The sequence below is a fragment of the Canis lupus genome, chromosome 16 (assembly GCF_011100685.1).
Source record: "Canis lupus familiaris isolate Mischka breed German Shepherd chromosome 16, alternate assembly UU_Cfam_GSD_1.0, whole genome shotgun sequence".
Lineage (NCBI taxonomy): Eukaryota > Metazoa > Chordata > Mammalia > Carnivora > Canidae > Canis > Canis lupus.
The window spans coordinates 5,836,684-5,861,176 of record NC_049237.1 but is presented as its reverse complement, the minus strand read 5'-3'; the positions used below and the strand labels follow the sequence as shown (position 1 = coordinate 5,861,176).

The window sequence follows — 24,493 nt, the reverse complement described above, 5'->3', positions numbered from 1 at the left end:
CCTCCAGACTAGGTAGGGCAGGGTCGTGGTATTAAAGGATGTGTACCTTGGATGAATGACCCTTATCATTAAGTAATTTTCTTTTTGAGCAACTAGAAATCACATGCTTGGTTTTTAGCAGTTTGGATCGGGTTGGCCATTTGTGGTTCAGTAGCCAAACACGCGAGTCTCTCGCAAGCAGAGCTGCCGATTGCAGTAGACCCAGGAAGCATATATAGTATGTTGGCTCTGAGGGTGGGCTTGGGGGTCCAGCTTCCAGGGTTGGAAATGTGGCCTCACCACTTACCTTTGTATCTCTGCTTCCTTCTCTGCCAAGCAGAGACAGCATTAGTACTTATTCTGTGGCTTTGTTGTAAGCATCAATAAATAAAAGCATTTATAACAGTTCCTGGCAAACAGCATTTATTGATGATTCACCATGGCTCCATTAACATCCTTGTGAGCATTAAATATACTCTGGAATATGGAATACCCTGAGATTCTCACAGTTACAAGTAATTGTGAACTTAGAATTGTAAGAAGGGAAGGCTCCAGTTTCCCCTACAGAGTGTTGAGGAAGAGTCAGGTTTTGTCTTTGTCTCTATGGCAACCTCTTAAACCCAGTAGTAACCACCTGTGCTCTCCTCCTTAACATCATGGTTAAGAATACCAGTTCTGAAGTTGAATTTCCTGGGTTCAAATCCTTTCCCTACCGATAGGCTAATCATTTGCGGAGACAACCAGAAAATCAGGTACTAATGCCTTCTGGGAGGTTAACTTTGATATTTAACAAAAATTCAGTAGTTAACATGAGGCAAATCAGAAGTTTGATGAGCTTCTCTTTTCTAGGTGAATTTCTGTTTTAATTATAAATCCTTCAAGGATGATTTTTTTTTTCATTGCTGGGAGTTCCACTCAAGCCCTGGGGGTTCAACTTTTCCTCTTATTAGCTTGGTGACTTCAGAAGTTATTTAATATCCCTAAATATCTGTCTTGTCTTCTCAACTCTGATGTGGGGATAATAACAGTACCTACTTCAAAGGTCTGTTGTGAGGGTTCCATGAGATGACTCAGAAAACAGCCCACACAATGCCTGGGACACACTGACTGCTCATTGTGTGCTACGTGTCATTACTGTTCTTTCTTTTCACAAATGTTTATTGAGCCCCTTTCAAGTGAAAAGCACCTGGCAAAGGATAAGATTAAAATAGAAGGAAATTATCCTAGAATCAGGAGGAAGAGGATGGGATCCAGAAGAAGACTTCCACCAGTCAGTTGTTCTTCTGAGGAGCCACTCTACTCTCAACACAGCTCATGGAATGATATTCAAAACAGCAAAAATATGGTTCAAAATCAAGCTAGAGAAAAATGGCCACACCTCATTCATTAATCCTGGAGACAAAGCTTCAGTGAGAACTCCACGTAGCCAAAGAGTTGGGATGGGTTGGAATGGATTATGAGAAAGCTCAGGGAGGTTGTGTTATGGGTTAATTGCTCTGCTGCGCCTGCTATAATCCTGCTCCCAGGTGGAGCCTGTCATGCACGTGGACTTCTCAGCATGGCTGCTGTTAACACCAGACAGTGCCTTGATTCTGTAGTGACCAGAAGGGTCTGTCGCCTGCTTTGTGCTAAGAACAAACAGGCTGGTGGACATGGTAGCGTTTGCTACTGTGACATTTACTTTTGGTTGAAACAAAAGTACTAGAACGTGCAACTAACCAAGAAGACCAAGTGGCTCTATGTCATCCAGTTTGAGTTTATACCATCTCTCTCTCTCTTTTTAAAGATTTTATTTATTTGAGAGGGAGAGCAAGCAGGGAGAGAAGCAGAGAAGAACAGGAGACTCTGTCTGAATGCAGAGCCTGATGGCAGCTTGATTTCATGACGCTGAGACCATGACCCAAGCTGAAACCAAGAGTCAGATGCTTAACTGATGGAGCCACCCAGGTGCCCCTTATATCATCTGTTTTGAGTTTACACCATTCTTCGGGTTGTGTCATACCCAAGAATCCTTGCAGCGGTGGGAGAAAGGACATGAGACAGAACAGGATCTCAGTACGGATCATTAGTACCGTGTCCGGAACAACACTGATATGCATTAAATACTCTTACACGGACAAGGACTGCATGCCCATCTCAAGGTGGCCAATTCTGAGGTGGGATTCGGTTTTCAGGGTGTCCACACAAGACTGGACACACAGGCCACCATGAGCCCTGGCCAAAGCTAAAGCCCTTGCATGTGTATGTGTGTCGCAGTGGATGAACACTTCACTGCCATCAAACGGCAGACTTTTATCCCCATGTCATGGATGAGAATACAGAAGTACAGAGACCTTAAGAGATTTTCCATAAAGCCAAAGCCGCTCAGGGCTCTCTATACCAGCCTGTCTCTTTTGCTGTTAGAGAACTTCCCAAAGCATAAAAAAATTAGTAGCCGTGTTCAAGTTCAGCAGGGATGAGATTATTACGGAAACTCATGGTCTTTAGAACTGTTGGTCAAGGCGCTCCTGGGTGGCTCAGGTGGTTAAGCATCTGCCTTCAGCTCAGGTCATGATCTCGGGGTCCTGGGATCGAGCCCTGCGTCATCAGACTCCCTGCTCAGCAGAGTCTCCTTCTCCGTCTCCCTCTGCCCTTCCCCCTGTTTGTGCTTGCTCTCTTGTGTGTGCTCTCTCCCTCCTTCAAATAAATAAATAAAATCTTTAAAAAAAGAAAAGAAAGAACTGTTGGTCAAAAGTAGAAGCCAAGAGCCCGTAGGATCTTAAGATGCACAGACGTTAAGATCCTCTGCTGGAGAATTAGATGGTGAAACAAGTAGGTGACAGTGACAGTATAAACAGGGGAGCAGCAATGAGGGCATTTTCCTGAGAAAGTTGGTGTCATTTTGTGTTGTGACCATAACTGCTCTCCCTCCGCCACCTTGCTACACTTCGTCTACTCCTAGTGATGCATGTCCACCCGCATGGGGTTTCCCTGCCACTCAGGCAGATAGGCCAGACTATTCGCCACGTCCTTCTGGACAGGCCAGCCCCAGGCCTCAAAGAATGGAGCCAGATTCTTCTGCACCTTTTCAGAGAACTTCTTCACCCAGAGATTCATCTTGCCAGCCTTGTCTTTGGGGATGCCAGAGAGCATCTGGTACTCTGCAAAGAGCTCGGTGAAGGGCTCCCACCCAAAGGCCTCCTGCAGCTGAGAACAGAAAGAAGAGACAGGATGAGGAGCCAATTTGTCATAGTACCTGCAACATGCCTGTTCAAAGTATATCTCAGTCACAGTGATTCCTTCCCCTTGATCTTTCATGAACTTCCCTCCTGTGATTTGCCTTTGTTTCCCCATCCTACCCCTGCACATAAATACAATCCTGTTGGTGCATTCCGCCTCTTGGCCACTGAACCGACAGCCCCCGAATTTAGTAGGGGACCTCACAGGGAAGCTAATATCTGAAAAGACGTAAATACTCAGTAAATGACAGTTATTATCATTATCTCTAATTTATAAGTTATATCCCCAGATCCTAAGTGTTTTCCTAGGTATCAGATGGGTCTGAGCCCAACCGAGGTGGGAAACCCTCGTGTCTTTCATGATTGGTCTCTGGGATCCTAAAGGCTGGGGACTTCCAACACTTCCCAGGCATAGTAAAGCCCCTGTTCTTATACAGCCATCTCAGATCGGTAACTGTCGTCAAGGCTACTATTTTGCTCTGTGGAACACTCGCTTTGGGGCAAAACAAGAAAGATGCAGGCACATCACCAGGGGCTCAAAAGGACAGTGACTTAGGTTCTCACAGGGGTGGCCCACCGGAAAGCCACGGGCAGGAGGCCCTTGTTCGCTAATAGAGATGTGGAACGCGCGAGGATCCTGGGGTGTCCTAGGAGGAGAATTCTGACTCCAAGGACAGATGACATCCTGAAGTCAAGGCCTCCCTCTGATTCACTGCCTTGGGCTCTGACAGTCCTCCTGCACGTCACTATTAGTACATCAACACATTAAACTCTTCTTACACACATGACATTAAATATCTACCGTGTGCCAGGTATGGTGCACACTGATATTTGATCACAAAAGTGATGAAGAGCTCCTGTTCTCCCAGAGGTCGCGGGTCAGTGGGAGAGACAGATGTGTAAATAAATTACCAAAAAAGGAAATAATGTCAGGAGCAGAGGGCAATAGAGTTGAATTTTGACAGGTGAGAGAGGCAACGGGTTAAAATGTTCAAGCACGTTTCGGCCACGGGAAGGAAACATGGGGGTTGGTGGGTAGGAAGCTGAGGCGGAAGATGTGTTCGGGGGCAGGAGGGAAGCAGTAGAGGCTAACTAGGGAGGCCAACTAGGGAGGCCGAGAAACGGGAGCTGGAGCTGGTGCAAGCCTGTCATGCGGGGCCTTCTGCACCCTGCCAAGTGGCTTCGACTTTACTCTGTATGTGGAGGAGACCACTTGAAGAGTGAGATTTTGAGGTTATTTGGGAAGTAAACTGGAGGATGGACTGTGGGGGTGGAGGCAAGAGGCTGGAACAACATAGGAGGCTCTTGCCAAGACAGAGAAAGGTAGGGAGCACCTGCAAGGTGACAGGGGGAGGGGGCAGGTGGAGGAGTCCGAAGGTGTCTGCCCATCCCAAGACCAAGGACTCCAAGGTGATGGGTCTCTCCATAGCTTCTGCAAAATGATCTTCAGGGCTCCCTGGTGAGTGGGTGGGTGGGGAGGGCACATGTATGGCTCTCGCTGACACTTTGGTGGCAAACGGCATTTCTAGTGTGTTTCCCTGTAGGCTCTCAGAGTGGCTGCACGACACAGGCCTGAGGCGGTGCACAGTCATCTCGTGGACTCGAGCTGTCTGCGTTCACTCATAGAAAACACGGGGAAGAAAACAACTTGAGGGGGTGTGGCAGTGCCAAAGCCGGAGACTTGTCATTACCTCCCTACTTTAGGCTCTGGGTCCATTATTTAAACGAGCGATACGGGACAGGCTGCTGAAATTCTGGAACCTGGCACTTGCCTCTGGGAGAAGTGGGCGACACCACTCTCCTGCAGGGCTGTGGTGGACCGCACATGGGGTCCGATCTGGGGACAACTCGGAGACATTAATGCTCAGTGCAGGTCAGGGGAGGGACAGGGCTTTGTGTGCCTTTCACAGGAAGCCCACCTGCTTCAGGACTTTGGGGTTCTCCCATTGGCTTGGTTGGTTATTCACTTATTCTTTTTTTTTTTTTAAGTGTATTTTATTATTCATGAGAGATACAGAGAGAGAGAGAAGCAGAGACACAGGCAGAGGGAGAAGCAGGCTCCATGGAAGGAGCCCAATGCAGGACTCGATCCTGAGACCCCAGGACAATGCCCTGGGCCGAAGGCAGGTGCTAAACCGCTGAGCCACCCAGGGATCCCCCTCACTTATTCATTCAGTTTCAAGTGGGTAACTGAAGTCAGACCTTGACAACAATGAGCTCCTAAAAAAGCCTCTTGTAACACAGTTGTCCCAGAGACACACCACTGTTACAATGAGGGGCTGAAGGGATGCAACACTCACTTGATGCCCTGAACGAAGGTGAGAAGCAACAAAGCACAACAAAACAGCTCCCCCTTCTGGAGCACTTATCTGGTGACCATGGTCAAAACTGGTGAGTGGAGGCGCTGGGCTCCAACCTCAAGAATGACTAACTCAGAACTTCTGCTCGTGACCAGTAGACCAGTAGGCTGTATTTTCTCTACTTGTTTTCCAGAATACTTTTCATTTCCTCTTACCTAATGTCACAAAGGATAGGAGGCCAGTGGGACAAGTGTCAGTATCCTCATCTTAGAGAAACCCCACCATGCAGTCTGGTCCCCCATGCCCTTCCTGACTTTCTGCTCCATACCTGTAGGTATGTTTCCAGAGCCGTCCACACATTCCAGTCACACAGAGGGGCTCCCTTGCCCAGGTATGTTCGGATTCTCTTCTCTCGTTCTGGAGGGCACAGGGCAGGGTGGGCCCGAGCCCTGGGGATGCCCAGGACCGTCTCATGCACGTAGACAGACCAGAGGTTGCAGGTGGCCTCAGTGGTGTGGGGCGGGAACTCCCACTTTTCTTGCTGCTGGTTGTGACCCAGCTCATGGATGGGTCCCCACAGACCCGTGCTCCTCATGCCTGCCTCATTGAGGAGCTCTTGCACTGACTCCAGGTGGCACATGATGGGGTATCCGGAGTGCATCCAGCCTGATGATGCAGAAGGAAGAGATGAGGCAATGGTGGGGTCAGGTGGGGCGGGGGGACACAAACCATCCCCCTTCATTCCTCTCTGCAGGGTAACTTTTCCTTACCATCCTGGCTGCCCCCAGGAATACCAGAATGTCCATGCTGATTGGAAAGCAGATGGCTACTTGGTCAGAAACTGAACAGTCCCCAGCCCCTTTCCCAGCCTTTCACGCCAGGGTTATGCCCTCCTCCCTCTCCAGCCCTGAAGAAGACGAATACACTTTACACAGCTGTTCTCGCTACAGTTCAGTGCTTTATTTTGTGCATTTCCTATCGTGTGAGTCTGCAGCACTACGTCCCATGTCTGGATTTGGGATCCTTGGGGTCAGAGCCGTGTCAGTTCTTCCGCCGTGTAAGCCACCCACTGTACAGATTTATACTCTTTAGCAGAGATGATCTTCTCCTTTTATAAGAGAAGAAAAGTGAGGTCTAAAGGAATGTTCTCTATGTCAGAAACACGTTTCCTTCTTTTTCTTTCACGGAAACCTCTCAATACTTACCATAAACTTCTTTCCCTACTCCTTCCTTCCATTGCCAACTCTGACTTACGTTTGAAAAAATATTTCTGTTTTAACATCTCCTTGAAACAATGAAGAGGAGGCTCATTGCTGTCTGTAAACTCCTGGTAGTGATTTTTTCCCCCTGAGATTGTTCTGCTATCCTGTGAAATCTCACTTTGTAGATGTAAAGGACTCACCTTTTCACATGGGAACATCTTTGCATCCCCGTCAAGGTCTATGTCTATTATGTCTTTTTTCTTTTACCGGTAAGATTATGCCTTTTACATATGGGACATTAAATAAGACAAAATAATGAATAAGTGGTGTCCACTGACTGGGAGCACACCCCTGGAGCACCCACCGGCTGAGATCTGCACGTCAGCAACAATCCTCTCGGGACGGCAGAAAGGAAAAGGCCGGGCTGCTAGCCGGGCTACAGCACACATCATCTCATCCCAGAGGCAGAGTGCAGGCTCGGGGTTCTCCAGGGCTTGCAGGTTTGCAGTTGGCACCGTCAAGATGATATTGTCCGTTGCCAGCTCTCCCCAGGGAGCCAGGCTCCCCTGGATACAGTTCTTCCACTCCTCTAGAGAGGTTTTACCTGGGAATAAATATCATGAGCCTGTTATCCATTTCCCCAACTTACCCTGAACTCCAGGAGGAGGACAATGAAATAATGAACTAGTTACATGTCATCTACATGCTATGAAGTGAAGGACAGGCCTCCAGACCTTCCCCTTGGTTCTGCCCAGGTGTCTCCATGGACATGGTATGCCATAGCTCCCACCTCCACTATATCTTGAACGGTTCTGCTTTCTGTCGCCAATCCCTACCCCCATCCCCCTTTAGCAAGCAGTCCATAACTAATGGTGGCATCCTCAGCACCCCTTCTTCAGACCCTTAGCATTCAGTCCACTCACCCAGCTTGTAGTAGGGGGCAGGCACAGCCCTCTTGACAGTGATAGATATGGGGCCCAGTTGGCTGCCCTTTGGCACAATGACATAGAGAAGGCCACCCCAGAGGCAGGAGATGGATTGTACGGTCCTGTCCATACAGCACTGGTGAGTCACCACAGGGGCTCGAGACAGCTTGCTGGCATTGGTCAAGTTATCGGTGTGGCAGCCAATCTGTACCTGGGGAGGTGATTCCACCATGTGTAGGAGGAATTAGGTCCCTGTGGTGTGGTGTGGTGTGTGTGTGTGTATGGGGGGGGGGGTGCTATGTGTGTGCTGAGTGAATGGCAGGTCTTAGAAAAACACCAGCTTCCCCCTTCTATGAGCTATGCATGGAAACTTAAGGAATTTTTGTACTTCAAAAGTCATAGGGACTGAAGGGGATGTAAAACCATTCTCCTAGGGATTTAAACAACTCAACAGTGGGTTGTCACCAGATAGACCAGGGAAGATAACCCTGAGACAGAAACTGACTAGGGCCCCACAGTGCCTCTGTACCACGTGGAATACAGGCTCTCATGTCAGGGCGATGCCCATGTGGTGACTCCAAAGCCAGGATGAGCCACAGGGGATCGTGGCCCACCCTTTGTTTACAGACAGGAGGCCACCCATCCAGAGGCAGCGGGATCTGGCCTGAGCCAGGAGGATTGATTCTCACTTCTCCCTTTGTCAAGGGCTCTCCTTCTGGGTCAGATGGGTTGAAAGCTGTTTTGTCTGGAGTCCTGGGGTTACTTTTCTTAAGTTTAATGTAAGCAAAAGACCTCCTGTAACAGGAAGTGACCCTCAGAGCTGAGGCAGGACAATTTTAATTCTGTCTGTAGGGCCTATATTTGTGACTAGATGAAGCACACCCTCTGGGTGCCTAGGTAATGACGTATAATGCAGAAAGGCCGTGTGCTGTTGGTGAAGCAGGTGTGGTCCTGAGGATGTGACGGGTGCTGGCCCCCCTCACATCCCCGTGGGGAGGTAAAATTACTATACATGGACATCCAGGGGCTTGGGTTTGAATACCTGAAATTAGCTCTGGCACCAGGTCACTCCTTTAGGTTCCCTGAAATTGAGCTGCTTCATCTATGAAATCTGTGAAATGGGCAGAGCAGTCCCTTCCTGGCCTCCCAGCAGCCCTGCTGTGAGCTGAGGACAAGGTGTGGCTTTGCGGATTGGGGTGTCAGCAGTGGGCGTTCTGGCCTTACCTTCAGGCCAGCACAGGCTGCGGCTTCCGACAGCGAGACTTCTGCACTTTTTCCATGTGGCAGGTAGAGGCCGGTGCTCACCCAGGAATCACAGCTGCCTGCCAAGAGCCAGAGGACAGGCTGAGTTCTTCCCCCACCTGGTTCTGCTGCACCTGGAGCCTCGCCACCCCTCCCGGAAACGCAACCCCTCCCCTGCCTACCTCAACTCATCCATGCTTCCCGTTCGCACGCATCCCTCCCAAGCGGGACCCCAACCCCATCTTCCCCAAAGCACACGAGAGACAGTGAAGCTGCCCCACCTGAGCTTCAGCACCTGCAGTGTCCTGCGATCCCGGGAACCCCCCCCCGCTTCCCCCAGGGTTTGATGCTCGGGGTGCGCTCCTCGCTCTCTACCTGGGTTGCTCCCATCAATCTCCACGGTGATGGGGTGTTCTGAGGGGTGCGGACTGGAGCTGCAGGTCCAGGTCCCAAGCTCCTGCACCAGCTGGGAGCAGTCGGTCCCGGCACGTGCCAGCTCGGTGGCCAAGGAGAGCACCGCCGCCTCGAAGGAGTCGCTAGCCACGGGGCGCTGGGGGCTCACGGCCGGGAGGCCCGACAGACGCAGCATCTTCCTCAGCAGTCGGTGCAAGGATAGGTAAGCAGGGACCCCCTCTGCAGGGATCTGCAGGAAGGCTGCGCCATCTGCTCCCAGCCTCGCCAGCCAGAGCTTTCCCAAGTCCCCAGCCCCGTGGTTCAGCGCAGCCTGGAATTCAGACAGCGCCTTGCGCAAGTGGTAGCCCCGCATCTCGGGGGTCGGGGCAGGGAACCGGCCTGCCTGGAGAGTCTGAGCCAGGATGCTCAGGCCAAAGCCGTTGAGGATGATGTTACCGGGGAAACCGGCCAAAGCGGAGCGGCCCGGGTTCTGGGAGGCCCACCACCAGGCCTGGCCCCCGATCAGCAGGCCCCCACCCTCGGCCACGAACTCCCGCAGCTGCCGGGCCTCCCGGTCGCTGTAGGCCGTGCAGCAGTACACGCGCAAGCCCCGAGTCAGGTGGGGCTGCAGGCTGCACTCCAGGCCATGCTCCGACAGCAGGGCACACAGGTGTTCCAGACCCGTGTTCACCCCACACTTGCCCGGCTGGCCTCTGGCCAGCCAGCGCACAGCATTGAGCAGGAAGCGCCCCAGCTTGGGAGCACAGAGCATGCCCTCGTGGGCAGCCAGGACCACCCGGCCCTGGCCGTAGCGGGCGCCTGCCAGGAAGCAGCCCAGCGAGGCGTCTAACCCCAGAGGGAAGGCGAGGGCGCCGTGCACCAGCAGCTGCGAGGGGACTCCCCCCGTCTTGATGTCCAGCTCTGAGATCCCTTCCAGGAGCTGCTGCTGATCTTGCCTGAGAACCTCCCCACACCTGGCAAGTGACAGGGGGACAGAAGGGGCGACAGTCAGGCGGAGAAGCACTTAGACAAACTCACAAGGTAGACAAACTCACAATCTGGGCAGGGGTGCAAAGATGACCTCGTTCATGCCAATCCCCTCGTTCTCCCTAATAACTGCTAGGATTTGAGTAGGTAATGCCGTTTACTTTCTCGAGTCTAAGGCATTTTTCTTTACCTTTTAACAACCAACTGATGGTATATCATTGTTTACTTGGGAGTGTTTGCTCTTAGTGACATATAAGATAACGGTGCTGCTTATAACTGATGTGGTCCTAGATTTGATGACACATGGGGCACCTGGGTGGCTCAGTGGTTGAGCATCTGCCTTTTGGTTCAGGGTTGTGATCCCGGGATCCTGGGATGGAGCCCTGCAGGGAGCCTGCTTCTCCCTCTCCCTATGTCTCTGCCTCTCTCACGAATAAGTAAATAAAATCTTAAAAAAACAAAACAAAACAAAACAAAAACGCTTTGATGAGATACTGAGGAGTGTGGTAGTGGCCTTATGTGCACATCTTCAAGTCCATCTTCTCCAAGTAAACACTTCCAGGAATTCTTCCCATGTTAGTCAAATGAGTGTTGAATATTCTGACTTGACTTTCATGTCTTTTAAAGTAATTAAACATATAAATAGGTTAGAAAAAAGTAGTCCATTCCTAGAGAAAGTGATCCTACTCCTACATTTCTCAGAGCTAATTTTCTGGGGAAAAAAAGCTGTGGAAACATCAAATTCCTAGCTCTGAGCTAGAAACACAAGTAAATTGTTAGTACTACACTTAAAGATTTATGCAAACATGCCCTCTTTTAAAATTATCACTTAAATCTGATGAAATTATTTTCCACTTTTTATTGAGAAATGGTCTAAATGTAATAAATTCAGACAAAGTCTGTACTTCAAGATTTTTTTAAAAACCAATTTGTATACTCTAAATGTCAAACAATGGGGGATTGGTTAAATAAGTTATGGTTAACTGTATATGGTTTACCATGTGGTAATTAAAATAATTATTAAATAATATTGGAAAATGCTTAATGGAAAAAAATTAAAAATCAGATTCCAAGAAACTGTGCCCTAAATAAGCCAACTTTCATAAACCACCAAAAACAAAAACACAAAACAAAACAAAAAAAGACAAATAGAAAACATCAAACCAGTCATAGAAGCAGAATCTAAGGCATATTTATCAAAATGTCTTCAATGACCATCTTGGCTAGTGGGATTATAGATAATTTTAATTACCTTTATAAAACTTTATTGTCTCATTCTAAAAATCAAACGTTAAAAAGAATTTGTTCAAGTAGCAAAACATTACTGAAAAAAGTACCTCTTGTACAATTTCTCCCAATTTCTCTTCAGCATAAGGGAGAAACAAATAAAAAACTGGCATTAATCATACCATGGCTTGTTATTTACTGGTTAATAACAGCAAGTAGATCCATGCGAATTAACGTGGACAGATGTCCAGAACATTCTGCTGAGCAAAAAAAAATTTCTAAAATAGCAGAACTTGGTGATGCCGATGACATAAGACAAAAATAAAACAAAGTTAATATATGTCAACGTAAATGTCAAGAAAGTCAGGGTAAAACCACAATAAACTTTTTTGGGTTGTGGATAGTGAGACAGGGCTGGTTTTGAAAGAGATGGTCAAAGCGGCTTTAGCCTCATTAGTATTTTTTTTTTCAAATAAGGAAAATGTAAGAAATTTTATTTTCTCAGGTAATTAAAAATCACAAATTAAACTTAAAATGTTAAAGTAACTGCTTGAAAAATAGGAATGAAATGTATAATCTACAAATGTGTTGGGGAATTTAAGGAATAGAGAAAACTTAAGAAAGGATGTAGACAGAAAGCATAAAAACAAAATAAGAAGGCAAGAGTAAGAGATACACTGAAGTTATCACTATATATGCATGGGTTAAATTTCTATATGAAAAGACAGAGGCTCTTAGATTGGGCTAAGAACATCTAGGTATCAGCTGCTTGTAAAAGACAGACTTGAAACGGATCCAGAAGGGCTGCAAGTGAGGAAATCTAGATAGCAACAAAGCTATATCTGGAAAACACTGCAAAAAGAAATCAGAAGTGCTAGTATTAATTAGAGATGCAACTGAATTCAAAGAGGAAAGAATTAAAATACACAAAGATGAATATTTTTCCATGGGTAAAAGTTACACTTAACCAAAGATACAATTTTCATCAGTTTTTAGGATCTTAAAAACAGCACTGAAAGCAAAAACTGCTGCAAAGCAAATTAAAATTTGATGACTTCCTAATCACGTTTGGGATGGTAATGGCTCTCTCAGCATCCAGTGAGTCGGTAACATTAAGAGAAAAAAAAAAAGAGAATAGAAATGATTCAAGCGGAATAAAAACACACTTGATTAGAACCAGACCACAATAGGGCAATAGTCTTCCAAACTCTGAGGACAACAGAAAGCCCAGAATGCCATATTCCACCAATCTGTGACATAAATATACAGAAAGAAACAGACTTTCTCAAACATGATACATTAAATAAAAATACCATTTTTTGGCTTACACACATGCACAGATGAGCAAATTAGATGATCTGCATCAAGCTTCTCAGAGTGGTAGTAGCTACCTTAGTTCAGAGGCTTGGGATAGAAGACAACCTGCCATTCTCTTCTACATATTTCTGTTGTATGTTTTCACAGTAACCTTGAATTCCTTTAGAAATATTTTTGTAAGAAGATGGGATATTTCTCAAAAGAAAAAAGAAGGAAGGAGGAGCAAGCATAGTAGATGGGACATGAGGCAATTCTCAACAGATTGACAATGTTAGACGGGCAATATGAATGATCTCAGATGATCTATTTACCAATATTTAAAATCTTGTATACTATCTAGTTACAATATTGAAGTCTGAAAAATATTGAAAGTAGCTATTACTTAATGAGGCTTAATATATGCTAGGCATCTACACATCTGGATTCTCTCTTTAAATCATGATAAACCTGAAATATATTATTGTTGCTTTATAAATGAGGCTTAAAAAAGTTAGGCAGCTGCTCCATGGTTCTTAGCTAATAACTGGTGGGAACGGGAAGCAAATCCAGGGTGGTTTGCCCCTACAGCCAGTGTTGTCCACACAGCAGAAACTCTCCTTTAATTATTGAGTCCTTGGATTAAGCCCATAGGTGAGTATATGGCAATCAACATGTACAGTTTGTGCAAAAGAGGCTTTAAATAGATGTGAAGGTTGGGGCGCCTGGGTGACTCAGTTGAGCATCTGGCTCTTGATTTGGGCTCAGGTCATGGTCTCAGGGTCCTGGGATTGAGTCCTGCATCGGGCTCCACACTTCACAGCGAGTCTTGAGATTTTCTCTCTCTCTCTGCCCACCCCCATCCAAATAAATAAATAAATAAATAAATAAATAAATAAATAAATAAATAAATATTTAGATAAATAAACAGATGTGAAGGTGCAAATAATACAGCATTTATAGAAAAGGAAATGCAATGTGTCCCTTCAGAGAGGACAGTGCAGGAGACACTGAAGAAGAAGGGAAATGAGAGGTGGTGGTGTTCAGAGGGACCTCAGACTGATGCAGGAAAGACTTTAGGGCTCAAAACCCAAGGCCAAGAAAGAATTCTTGAAATGTCTTTGGTGCAAGAAGATGGTTTTATTAAAGCATGGTGATAGTGGTGCCTGGGTGGTTCAGTCGATTAAGCATCAGCCTTCAACCCAGGTCCTGATCTCAGGGTCGTGACCTCAGGGTCCTGGGATCAAGTCCTCAGGCTCTCTGCTCAGCTGGGAGTATGCATCTCCCTCTTCCCCTCTCCACTTGTGCTCTCTTGCTCTCTGTCTCAAATAAATAAAATCTTGAAAAAAAAAAAAAAAGCACTGGGACAGGACTTGTGGGCAGAAACAGCTGGAAAGGGGTTGTGAGGAGCAACTGATTATATACTTGGAGTTGGGTGAGATCAGGAAAAGGGAGGTTTTCCAAAGAACTTTCATATGCGAAGGAGGACCTCCAAGATACTGGAGGCCTTGCCATTGTCCAGTTAAGGTTGGTTTTCCCTCTAGTTAAGCATTGACATTAAAATAGTCAGGCATTTCCTTCTGGAAGTTAGGTTATGGATAAGAATGCTTCCTTCTTGTAAATCACTAAGACATTTGTAAACTGAGGGCGACTCCTGTCTTTGCTGGACTGTGATCTCTATTAGGGAAGCATTTGTTTTTCCCTTTAGGGCAGCCAGGGGGGCCTGAGGAATGCCACACACATCCCACCTGGGAGTGGGAATGGGGGGAGGGGGCAGGACTATCCCCAGCAAGGACAGCAGCAGACCCAGGTGATCTTTGCCTTCAAGTGCATGCTGTAAACCTCAGGAAACAAGAAAGTGAAAGTAGAAGTATATCAACCTCCATATTACCTGGGAAGGTGGATGAATGCGGGATGCGTGTATACACACTTGCTGGGGATAGCCCTTCCACTCTTTGGGGACCTGAGGCTAGGCCTACTCCCCCGAACCAGGGGTGGACGCAAGGGCGTCACCTTCATGTGAGCAGTTCCTAATACATTCTACACCTTACAGGTCTAGAGCTGTTGTGTATTGAGCTGTTGTTCTGGGAGTAATGTTTTCCCTAGACTCCACTGTGTCTTGGCTTAAAAGCAGTGAGTGCCTTTGGATCTGACCTTGCATATGAAAGCAAGGGCAGTGCCCTCCTGGGTACATAACCACAGGTGTGGGTCAGCTCTTGCCCTTGGGGACAGGACATTGAGAGTTATCTTCTGTTGGGTTTTTAGACACCGCCCCTCTCCTTGGCAGACAGAGTATTTCCTGCCTCCAGCAGGAATCTGAAGTTAGCAAACCTGCTGGGTCAGTCCAGGAGCTTTGCACCAAGATTTGCTGGCAGGGAAGTTCCCTAAAAACCTCTAAGGTGATGCCAGGTGAAGGAGGACTGAATCCGAGCCGACGTCTTAAGTATAATTTGAGGAAATGTTTCCTATTGTTTAAGATTTTATAAAAAGGCAGAGAAGTAATATAAAATTTTCTCAGGTTATAATTATAGACAATTTGGAAATTACAGAAATGTTTAAAGATGAAAACAGTCATCACCTATCAACTTATCCCTAGAGATACACTATTAAAACTTTGTTTTATTTTCTTCTAGTATTTTATTTTCTACTTACGTACATACACTTGCCTTAACAAATTTGGCATATCATTTTAATCTAATTTTATATCTTAATTTTATTTTATTTTGAGTATTTTCTTATTCTTTAAGTAATAAGTCTTTAAGGAGCTGAAGAGTAAGATATACCATAATAATGGAAGCAATGTTCCATTTATTAAACACTTAGAATTTTCCCAGTGTTTTACTTAATAGTGAAAATACCATTAAAAGTATTTGCTACTAAGTATCTACCTCACGGCCCAATTTCTCCTGTCCAATCCTTCCATCTCCCCTTCCCCCATAGGCATTGATTTGGAGAGTCCCTCCTAGTAAACTTCCTGTACACTGTGTTGGTTCCTGAGCTGGGTTCCTGGGGAACCCAATTCTGGGGAATTAAATGTTTAGCAGAAATTACATTTGCACTTCTCCTTTGACTCACCAATCTTATTTGCAGTGATATGGTAAAAATATGAAGAAATGCACATAGGAATTTATTGCAGGATAGATGTAATAGTAAGAATACTGGAAAAAGGGGCACCTGGGTAGCTCAGCGGGTGAGCATCTGCCTTTGGCTCAGGGTGTGATCCCGGAGTCCTGGGATCCAGTCCCACATCGGGCTCCCTGCATGGAGCCTGCTTCTCCCTCTGCCTGTGTCTCTGCCTCTCTCTCTCTCTCTCTGTGTCTCATAAGTAAAAAAAAAAAAAATCTTTAAAAAAGAAAAAGAATACTGGAAAAAGATTTTAAATACTAGAAACTCAAATGTCTGTCAGTAAAAAACCAACTGGATAAATTATGCGGCACACATACATTTCAATGTAATAAAATATATAGTGAATATCTATAGGCTACTATGGAGCCATCTCCAGAAAATAATATTAAGTAAAAAAAGTAAGGTGGAGAAAAATAAGTGTGGTATACTATCACCTTTTTTCAAGTGTGTGTGTGTGTGTGTGTGTGTTCATGTATCAACCAAGAGTGGAGTAAAGATAGTTTTTTTTTTTTTAAAGGGAGAGAAGAAAATTATGTTAAGGGAATAGGGATAAAATATTGGCTTAATATTTTACTGTAGACCCACACAGCTATGTTACATAACTATACAATAATATTTTTTACAATAATATTAATTCACAAATGCAACTCCCAAAAAGCAGGGTAAAATATCTAAATGAATCTCATGTGTGTCCACTTAGTGGTATAACCACAAAGAGGAGAGCTAGTCTAAGTGTCTTTAAAGAATAGTAATTTGACTTTATATACCTAATAAAATATATCATAGGGATGAACGGAGCTGAAAATCATCTTTAACTGTGCTGGTAGTACCGTTATTTAGCAACCGTTATGTATGTATTGTGGTATCAAGCCAATGAATCATTAAGTTACTTTTTTCAGAGCTCACATTTTTTCATCAAGGGGTAAAAAGGAAACAGATGTAAGATTGTTCAATTAAATAAAACCCTGTAGCCCTGAAGTTGAATTTGAAGCATCAGTATGAACTCTTGATGTATGTATCTTTTAAAAATACTTATTTCTTAGTTCAGCCCACTCAAAAGGCCTGGAAACAATGATCAGCCCAGGAGCAGTGAGCACCCAACAGACTTTGTTTCCTAAACACCATTTCCCACTCAAAGAAGTAAGGGTTCCTTGGAGAAATGGCTGCTCTTAGGTAGGGGGCAGGAACGTGTTGAACATGAGACGGAAACAAGGAAGTCCATGAAGGTTGGGTCAGAAATTTCAGGAGTTCCAGGGGTGCCTGGTGACCCAGTTGGTAAAGCGTCTGCCTTCAGCTCAGGTCATGATTTCAGGATCCTGGGATCAAGCTCCGCATCCAGCTCCCTGCTTCTTGGGAAGTCTGCTTCTCCCTCTGTCGCCTCTCCTCCCCTGCTCATGCCCATTCTCTCTCTCTCTCTCTCTCAAATAAATAAAAAAATCTTCAAAAAAAAAAAATTTCAGGAGCCTTTTTGTGAATAGGCTCATAATGGCCAAACCTAAGATGAAACACATTTATTATGTGTTTCAATCCATGAGTTCACAATGGAGGCCTTTGGAAGATTCTAGGGATCCACTCAAACCAGTGCTCGGAAAACCGGTTAAAAAGGGGAAGAGAAGCAGAATCCAGCACTTGTCCTGCCTTCCCTACACAGACTGGACCACAGGAAAATAGTGCAGGAAGCAAATAGTGAAGGAAGGGAAGTTCATTTTTATAGAAATATTCTAAATATTAAATAAAAGAAATGCTAGAACTTTAAACCTATCATTTTATAACCACTAATGAATTAATGAATCTAGGGTTAGGCAATGATTATTAATGACTGCTAATGTCACCATGAGAGAAACAGACGTTAGGTTCCGTCCTGTGGACACACAACATGGTACCACTCTAAAGTGGTCAGGCCAAAAATTCAAACATAAATCTCATCAAGCCTCTTAAATCGGGGTGTGTGTAGGGGACTTTGTTAACAGGTCAGGTAATAGACATTTTAAGCTTGTGGGCCACCTGGTCTCTGCTGATACTCCTCAACTCTGCCCCTGGTAGCTCCAAAGCAGCCATAGACAACATGTAGGTACACAGACGGGTGTAGCTGTGTTCCGATGAAACTATTTTTTTTTGAGATTTTATTTATATATTCATGAGAGACACAGAGGCAGAGACACAGACAGAGGGAGAAGCAGACTCCACGCAGGGAGCCCAATGCGGGACTCGATCCCAGGACCCCGGGATCATGCCCTGAGCTGAAGGCAGATGCTCAACTGCTAAGCTACGCAGGCGTCCCTCGGATGAAACTATTTACAAAAATGGGCTGGCCCACTGGCCAGTTTGCCAATCCCAGCCATAGAATCTAGATCTAACTTCCAGTGTGCAGAAAATACAGGGAACAAAGGAATATATTAAATGACACCATAGGGATGTAATCAGCAAAATTCTGATTGCAGGAAACTGCTCAAGACAAAGTACCTACTTCCTCCAACAAAAAATAGAACAAAGCAAGAGATAAGAAGAGTTGGTGAGGCAACTCATATGAGATATAAAAGTCAGAACCATCAGTCAAAATATTTGGGCTTTAATAAATACCAAGTTCAACAAACTTTGAACAAAAAAAGATAATCATGGAAATACATGATAACATTAAGGAATTATTAACAATTTTAGATGTGACAACGGTATCCTGTGGTTATGTTTTCAAAAATGTTTATAACTTTAGACATACATATTGAAATCTGATACGATGTCTGTGATTTACTTCTGAGTAATCTGGGGTGAAATGGGGGGTGGGGCTATCAGTAAAACTGATTTTTTAAAAAAGATTTTATTTATCTACTCATGAGTGACACAGAAAGAGAGGCAAATACATAGGCAGAAGGGAGAAGCAAGCTGCCAATGAGGAGCCTGACGAGGAACTCGATCCTAGGACCTTGGGATCACGACCTGAGCCAAAGGCGGATGCTCAACCACTGAGCCACCCAGGTGCTCCAGTGAAACTGACTTTGTTCTTATGAAGGTCTCTACTTTTGCATGTTTGAAATTTTCTGTAACTGAAAGTCAAAAGGAACACAAAATATAACTTTGGTTCATCAGCAGAGATGAAAAATGTATGTGTAGACAAAGAAAAATAGCTATAATAAGATGGACCAGAGCCTTTGGCACAATTAAGAGGAGTCAGGCTCATGGGGTTTGTCCCTGAGAATTAGAAGCAAAAATGGGCTGGAGTGGATCAGATCCACCCTGATGTTTCTGAGTAACCTGTCACCTCCCACCCCCTCCCAACCCTGTCACAGGGAAGGAGGTCCAAGCGCACCCTGGCTTGGGGCTGACGGCCCGGGGCACTGCCAGCTGCTCATCACCACGCGTATGCTCTTCTTTCTATCAGCATCTTGATTTCTTCAGAGTTGCCAGTGCTCTTTTAAAAACGTCCCGCCCCGACACCCTCTGGCAGCAGAGCTGGCCAACTGAGCTAGTTTGGGCCACTGACATGTAATAGGAAGTCTAATGGTCAGGGCTTCCAGAAAATATTTTATTTTCTGAATCAAAAGGAACGTACGCCGCAGCGGGTGTGGATATCCCAGCTTCTCCTGGCCCGGGTGTAGGTGTAGCGCCTGAAGTGGGAGGGGCAACCTCGTACCCATAAAGGTAAAGGTGATTATGCCATGAAGGCAGGGGCAGGGGTGCAGGCGGAGCAGAGAGAGACAGAGAATGAATGAGCCTGTCATTGCCACAGGCCTAGCTATCTGGACTTCACGTTACACAAGATTAACTCCTGCACAGTCAATCCATTGTGGTGAGGCCTCCGTCACATGTGGCCAAAGTTGGTCACCGATCTCACCTGTGATGTGATCCCAAACCCCAAGTGTCCAGAATGAAATGCCCCGTCTCCTCTGAGCTGCCTTCTCAGCTCCTTAAGTGGCAACACCAGTCTTGAAGGCATCCAGACCCAAAGTCCTCACGCCTTTTTGCCCTCTTACTCCATGTTCACCCATCGGGTCCCGAATGTCACCTTCAGCTCCGCTGCTATCACCCTGAGCCACCTGCCCCTCTTGGGTGGGCTGTTTCAGGAGCCTCCCGATGGGTCTCCTGCCTCCACCCTTGCCTCCTGCAGCCTGTTCTCCATCGAAGGGTTCCTTTCGAAATAGAAGTACCTCTTGTCACTCCTCTGACCCACATCCTCTCCCTTACACCAGCCCTCATTCACTCAGCTCCGGGCACACCAGCTTCCTTGATGTTCCTGCAACGAAGCAGGTGGGCTTCGGCTTCAGGCCTCCTCCTTTCCTCCCTGCGAGTTCTCTTTTCACAGATGTTGGTAAGGCTCATTCCCTAAATTCTTTGAGATCTCTTAGGGGTCCCCAGACCAGACCAGAGAGGCCTTCTGAGCCGGCCACTTGCTTGCTGGCACTCACACCCACTCGCTACCGCGCTTCTCCAGCCTGCTGGGCTTTTCAGAGAACTGCCCTTCCCTGGCTTCTGGTGGGGACACCCAAGGGGGGCAGAGGTAGAGGCCCGAGGCCAGGCAGGCAGAGGGAAGGAGCCAGGCTCTTTGTCTCTCTCTTCAGCCTGTGTTGCTGACAATTGGGGCATCTCCTCTGAGACCCCAGGTCCCATGGACAGCCCCCACATCTGGGGTCCCAGGTCCTGCTAGACAGGCCTCACATGGCTCCAGCGTCCACCAGGTGACTCGGCACCTGGGCTCCAGGGACACCCTGTCAGTCCAGCTGTTACTAAGCCTTCGGCTACCGTGCTGTCTCTTGTAGAGGTTTTCAGCTCTGTTTAGTCAATTCCTTGTATTAAGTGTCTCTGTTTGAAACACCACCTAGTTCTGATGACCCTAAGTACCCTCCCCTCCCTTCCCTGTCACTCTGTCCACTTGTCATGCTTTACTTTCCTCGTAGCGCATATCAGCACCCGCTAGAGTTTCTATCGATTCGTTTCCTCAGTTGCCTAACTCTGCACTGGAATATAAATGAGCAGGAGGGAAGGCTAGGTCCGCTGGATGGGGCCTGGCACCCGGCCTGGCACCCGGCAGTGCTCCCACAACAGCGTTCTTTCATCTGTTTGAGAGACACTGATACGCGCTCTCGCCACCCCAGGTGCTAGACACGGGAAACAGAGAGGTGAGTGAGATCAGCTCTTCTCTTTGGCCACAGGACGGAGTAGCAGAGAGAACCCAGCCCCCCTCGGGCCTCGGTGTGTTTTCATCATCCTGTGTTTGGCTTCTGGTGGTTCCAAAATAGAGTGGAGAATCACGTGTATTAAAATGGAAGCTCGGGGGTGCCTGCATGGCTTAGCTGGTTGAGTGTTCAATTTTTTCTTTAAACGATTTTATTTATTTATTTTTGAGAGAGCAAGCATGAGTAGAGGGAAGGGCAGAAGGAGAGGGAGAGAGAGAATCCCAAGCCGACTCTACGCTGAACTCTCAGACTCCGAGACTGAGAGTCAGATGCTCAACCGACTGAGCCACCCAGGGGCCCCTGAGCATCCAACACTTGATCTCAGCTCAGGTCTTGATCTCAGGGTCATGAGTTGAAACCCTGCTTTGGGCTCCATGTTGGGGACAGAGCCTACTTTAAAAAAAATAAAAAAAGGAAGCTCACTGAAGAGGGAGATTGAAACTATCATTAATATGTGTCAGACTCCCTGTGGGGAAATACCACTCACCCGACCTGGAGTGGGATCTTGGGTATCTTCTTAGAAACCTTGAACCGGCCTTTGTCCCCATAGATGTCGGTGAAGTACACTCCAGCCACACTTGTCACCTGGTTCCCAGGGAACCTGGACAGCACGTTGTCACGACCATGCTGACTGGCCCAATACCAGGCCTGGCCCCCGATGAGCAAGCCACCTCCATGTTTCACAAACTGGATCAGCTCTGCAGTCATCTTATCATTGTAGGCATTGATGCAGTAAACCCCCAGGGGGGGGCCCAGGTCTGACTGAACTTGTGCCTGAACTCCACAGGCCTGCAGGATAGTTACTAATGATTCCAGGGAGGGGTGCACTCCAGTGGGAGCCCCAGGTGAGGCACAGAGCCAACCCACTGCATTACGAAGAAATGGAGCCAAGCCAGCATCCATCAGGTAGCCCTCATGGGACACCACCACCAGGCGGCCTAAGCCATAGGAGGAGGCAGCAATGAGGACCTGTCCCTTGTCATTCACCATCACTGGGAAGGCGGCTTCTCCAATAAGAAGCAGTTCACATGGGACGGGGTCTTTGGGGACATTCCAGCTGGTCACTCCATCCATGAGGGCCTCGAAAGCCCGGGTGGGAGTTGTCACCATGGTTCAACTAGCTGCTGCAGATGCTGCAGAGAAAACCAAAGACTCAACTTGGCTTAGAACTGATGAAGGATTGAGCGAAAAACACAACAAATGCATTCACACAAAAGCCATTTACTGGGATCCCCACTGTGGGCCAACCCCTGGGAATACAGCAAGGAACATAGCAGACAAGGGCCCCACTTTCATGAATCTGCTATTTCAGAAGGGGAAGGACAATAACGGGTACATAAACGGATACGGGAAATGCAACAATTAATAACTTCGGAAGATAAACCAGTGATGGGTTATCAGGCAACTGGAGAATCTAGATCGCATGTTAGGAAAGGACTAGATGAAGGAGTGACTGTGGAGCTGGAACTGACATTTCCACCGAGATCTGAAATGCTTCAGGAGGAGAGGACACCAGCCCAAAGCAGCACCTGGCGGGGTGGCCGGAGGGCGCCGGGTGGGGCAGAGCAGGACCTGAGTGGCCCAGGGAGGGGCCTGGTGTGCAGGGGAGAACTGGTGTGCAGAAGTTGCCTTGGTATTGCACTGCATCTCTGTGGACAAAAAGGTCAGGTGACCTTCCAGAAACTGCATTTTGGGGGATACTTCTGACTAAATGAATTGAAATGCCTCCCAATTTATCATGTCAGCCCTCACCTGTAGGTGGGTAGCATCCTGTGGTTTCCAGAGGTCTTTTAAAATTCAGGGTGCCTAAAATTGAGCTGATTATTTCCTTGAAGCAGCTCCTCTTGGATAAATTACTTAAGCCTCAGTTTCCCCATTCCTAAAAAGAGACTCATATACCCCCAGGAGGATTGTTTTTGATGAAGAGAATGCATATGAAAACCCCCTGTTGTGAGCACACGGTGAGTACTGAGGAAACACGAGGGTCTGTCCCTATGCTGACCTTTCTGGCTCCCCCAAGTGACAAAGGCCATACTCCGGGTGCCCTGTCCACTCCCCTCGGCCCACCTCCAACTTCAGGAGCCACCAGGCAGGAATCTCCTGAGCGCTGGAATGCCTTGTCCCTTGGGCAGGTGCACAGGGGCAGCTTTGAAGTGGTGGTTAGCTGACACTGGGGGGGGGGGATGTCGGGGACACACGGCCAGGTGTGATGGTCCCCAGGTGCGTTCTGGAGTTCCTCATCACAGCTCCAAGCTGCAGCTGGCCACAGGGTAAACAGCTCAGCCCTATGCCCTTCCCTTCCCCTCCCTCCTTCCTGGTCTCTCCCTTCCCACATCCTCGCTCTGGCATTCTGGGCTCACATCCCAAACAACCTGACTCAGGTTCTTATAGCAGGCTGTACTTTGGGGGAAGAAATGAACCTAAGACACCAAAGCTCTCCTCTCCCTTTGCCTCTCTCCTGTTTCCTTAGCCAGCCAGCTGCCTCCCTCACTTTGTTCATCTTGCGTCACCAGGTCCCTCGAACATCACCTGTACTGGCACCTAGACTACACGGATCTGGCTTTAGTCTCAGGACGGATTCTCACCCACAGTCTTCCTCAAGCCATCCTATCCGCTCCTCTTTGTAATAAAAACTCTCCAATTTCATCCAGTCCCCAAAAGGTAAAAGCTGGGAGCCTTGCCTTGGATTTGAAAGCCACCCAGGTCTGGCCTCCCCCCCCCCCCCCCGCCGTTTTGCAGACTTTTTTTTCCTGCTACATTCTCTACAAACCTGCAGCAGGTGCGGCACCCCTGAACATGCCCTGTATTTCCTGTACAAAGTCCAGCTCCTTTCCACCCCCCAACTTCCCTTCCCGTCTGACCGCCTGTTTCTCAGTAATGCTCCCAGGACAGTGAATTCCCAAGAGATCCAACACGCACGCGCAGTGTCACGGGGCGTGTGGGTGACCTCAGGTTTCGGCTGTAGGAGGGGGAAAGCAGCGACAGAGGTCAGGAAGCCCAAGCACCTCTGAGACAGCGGCCTCCACTGCCCCGGGACCCGCGGCGGCCGGGCAAGCCGACCCCGCCGCAGGAGATGCCCCAGGTCCTGCTCCCCCGGAGGGGTGCGCCGCACGGGCACGCACACACCCGCGCACACGGCTCCCTCAGGTTCCCGACCCCCAAGTCGGTGTGTTTTGAGACAAAAAGCAAACAGCAGCAGTCCAGCTAAACGAAACGAAACTTGGGACCTGAGAAGAGAGGAACAGGCCGGCCCAGGGCACGTTCTCGGGAGCTTCTGGCCCCCGGGGCGCACCAGTGTCCCCGGCTCGGTCCCGCCCCAACCCCAGGGCCCTCGGACCGGCGGACTCACGAGCAGCAGGCGGATGTGCAGCGCTGGCTCGGGCGCGGGGGGCTCCGGCAGTGCGCGGCGGGCGGCCGGGGCGGGGCGCGGAG

At 47.6% G+C, this 24,493-nt stretch overlaps 1 protein-coding gene and 1 long non-coding RNA gene across 6 annotated transcripts; one reads left to right on the top strand and one right to left on the bottom strand.

Moving 5' to 3' along the window:
- Positions 1-379: 379 nt before the first annotated feature.
- TCAF2 (TRPM8 channel associated factor 2) lies at positions 380-24,493 on the bottom strand. Of its 4 annotated transcripts, none has more exons than XM_038559286.1 (8): positions 24,411-24,493; positions 21,549-22,194; positions 9,243-10,234; positions 8,850-8,947; positions 7,623-7,836; positions 7,064-7,303; positions 5,826-6,163; positions 380-3,165 (listed from the first exon to the last, which is right to left on the bottom strand). In XM_038559286.1, the coding sequence occupies exons 2-8, from the start codon at positions 22,169-22,171 to the stop codon at positions 2,917-2,919; spliced, it is 2,754 nt and encodes a 917-aa protein (XP_038415214.1). In that variant the 5' UTR covers positions 22,172-22,194; positions 24,411-24,493; the 3' UTR covers positions 380-2,916. The 4 variants fall into 4 exon arrangements, with proteins under 4 accessions (XP_038415214.1, XP_038415215.1, XP_038415216.1 ...); XM_038559287.1 differs by lacking the exon at positions 24,411-24,493 and adding an exon at positions 22,814-23,177 and having other exon boundaries at positions 21,549-22,710; XM_038559289.1 differs by lacking the exon at positions 380-3,165 and adding an exon at positions 5,326-5,712.
- LOC102155280 lies at positions 510-23,716 on the top strand. Of its 2 annotated transcripts, XR_005371212.1 has the most exons (5): positions 510-731; positions 5,832-5,888; positions 6,252-9,483; positions 22,967-23,022; positions 23,575-23,716. It is a non-coding gene; the product is annotated as an uncharacterized LOC102155280 (long non-coding RNA). The 2 variants fall into 2 exon arrangements; XR_005371213.1 differs by lacking the exon at positions 22,967-23,022.

Coding starts and splice junctions, on each gene's coding strand:
- TCAF2 (XM_038559286.1), bottom strand. CDS start 22,171: ATGGTGACAACTCCCACCCGGGCTTTCGAGGCCCTCATGGATGGAGTG. Junction 6,164..7,063: donor TGACGTGCAGATCTCAGCCG/GTGGGTGCTCCA, acceptor CTGCATCATCAG/GCTGGATGCACTCCGGATAC. Junction 3,166..5,825: donor CTCTGGAAACATACCTACAG/GTATGGAGCAGA, acceptor TTCTGTTCTCAG/CTGCAGGAGGCCTTTGGGTG.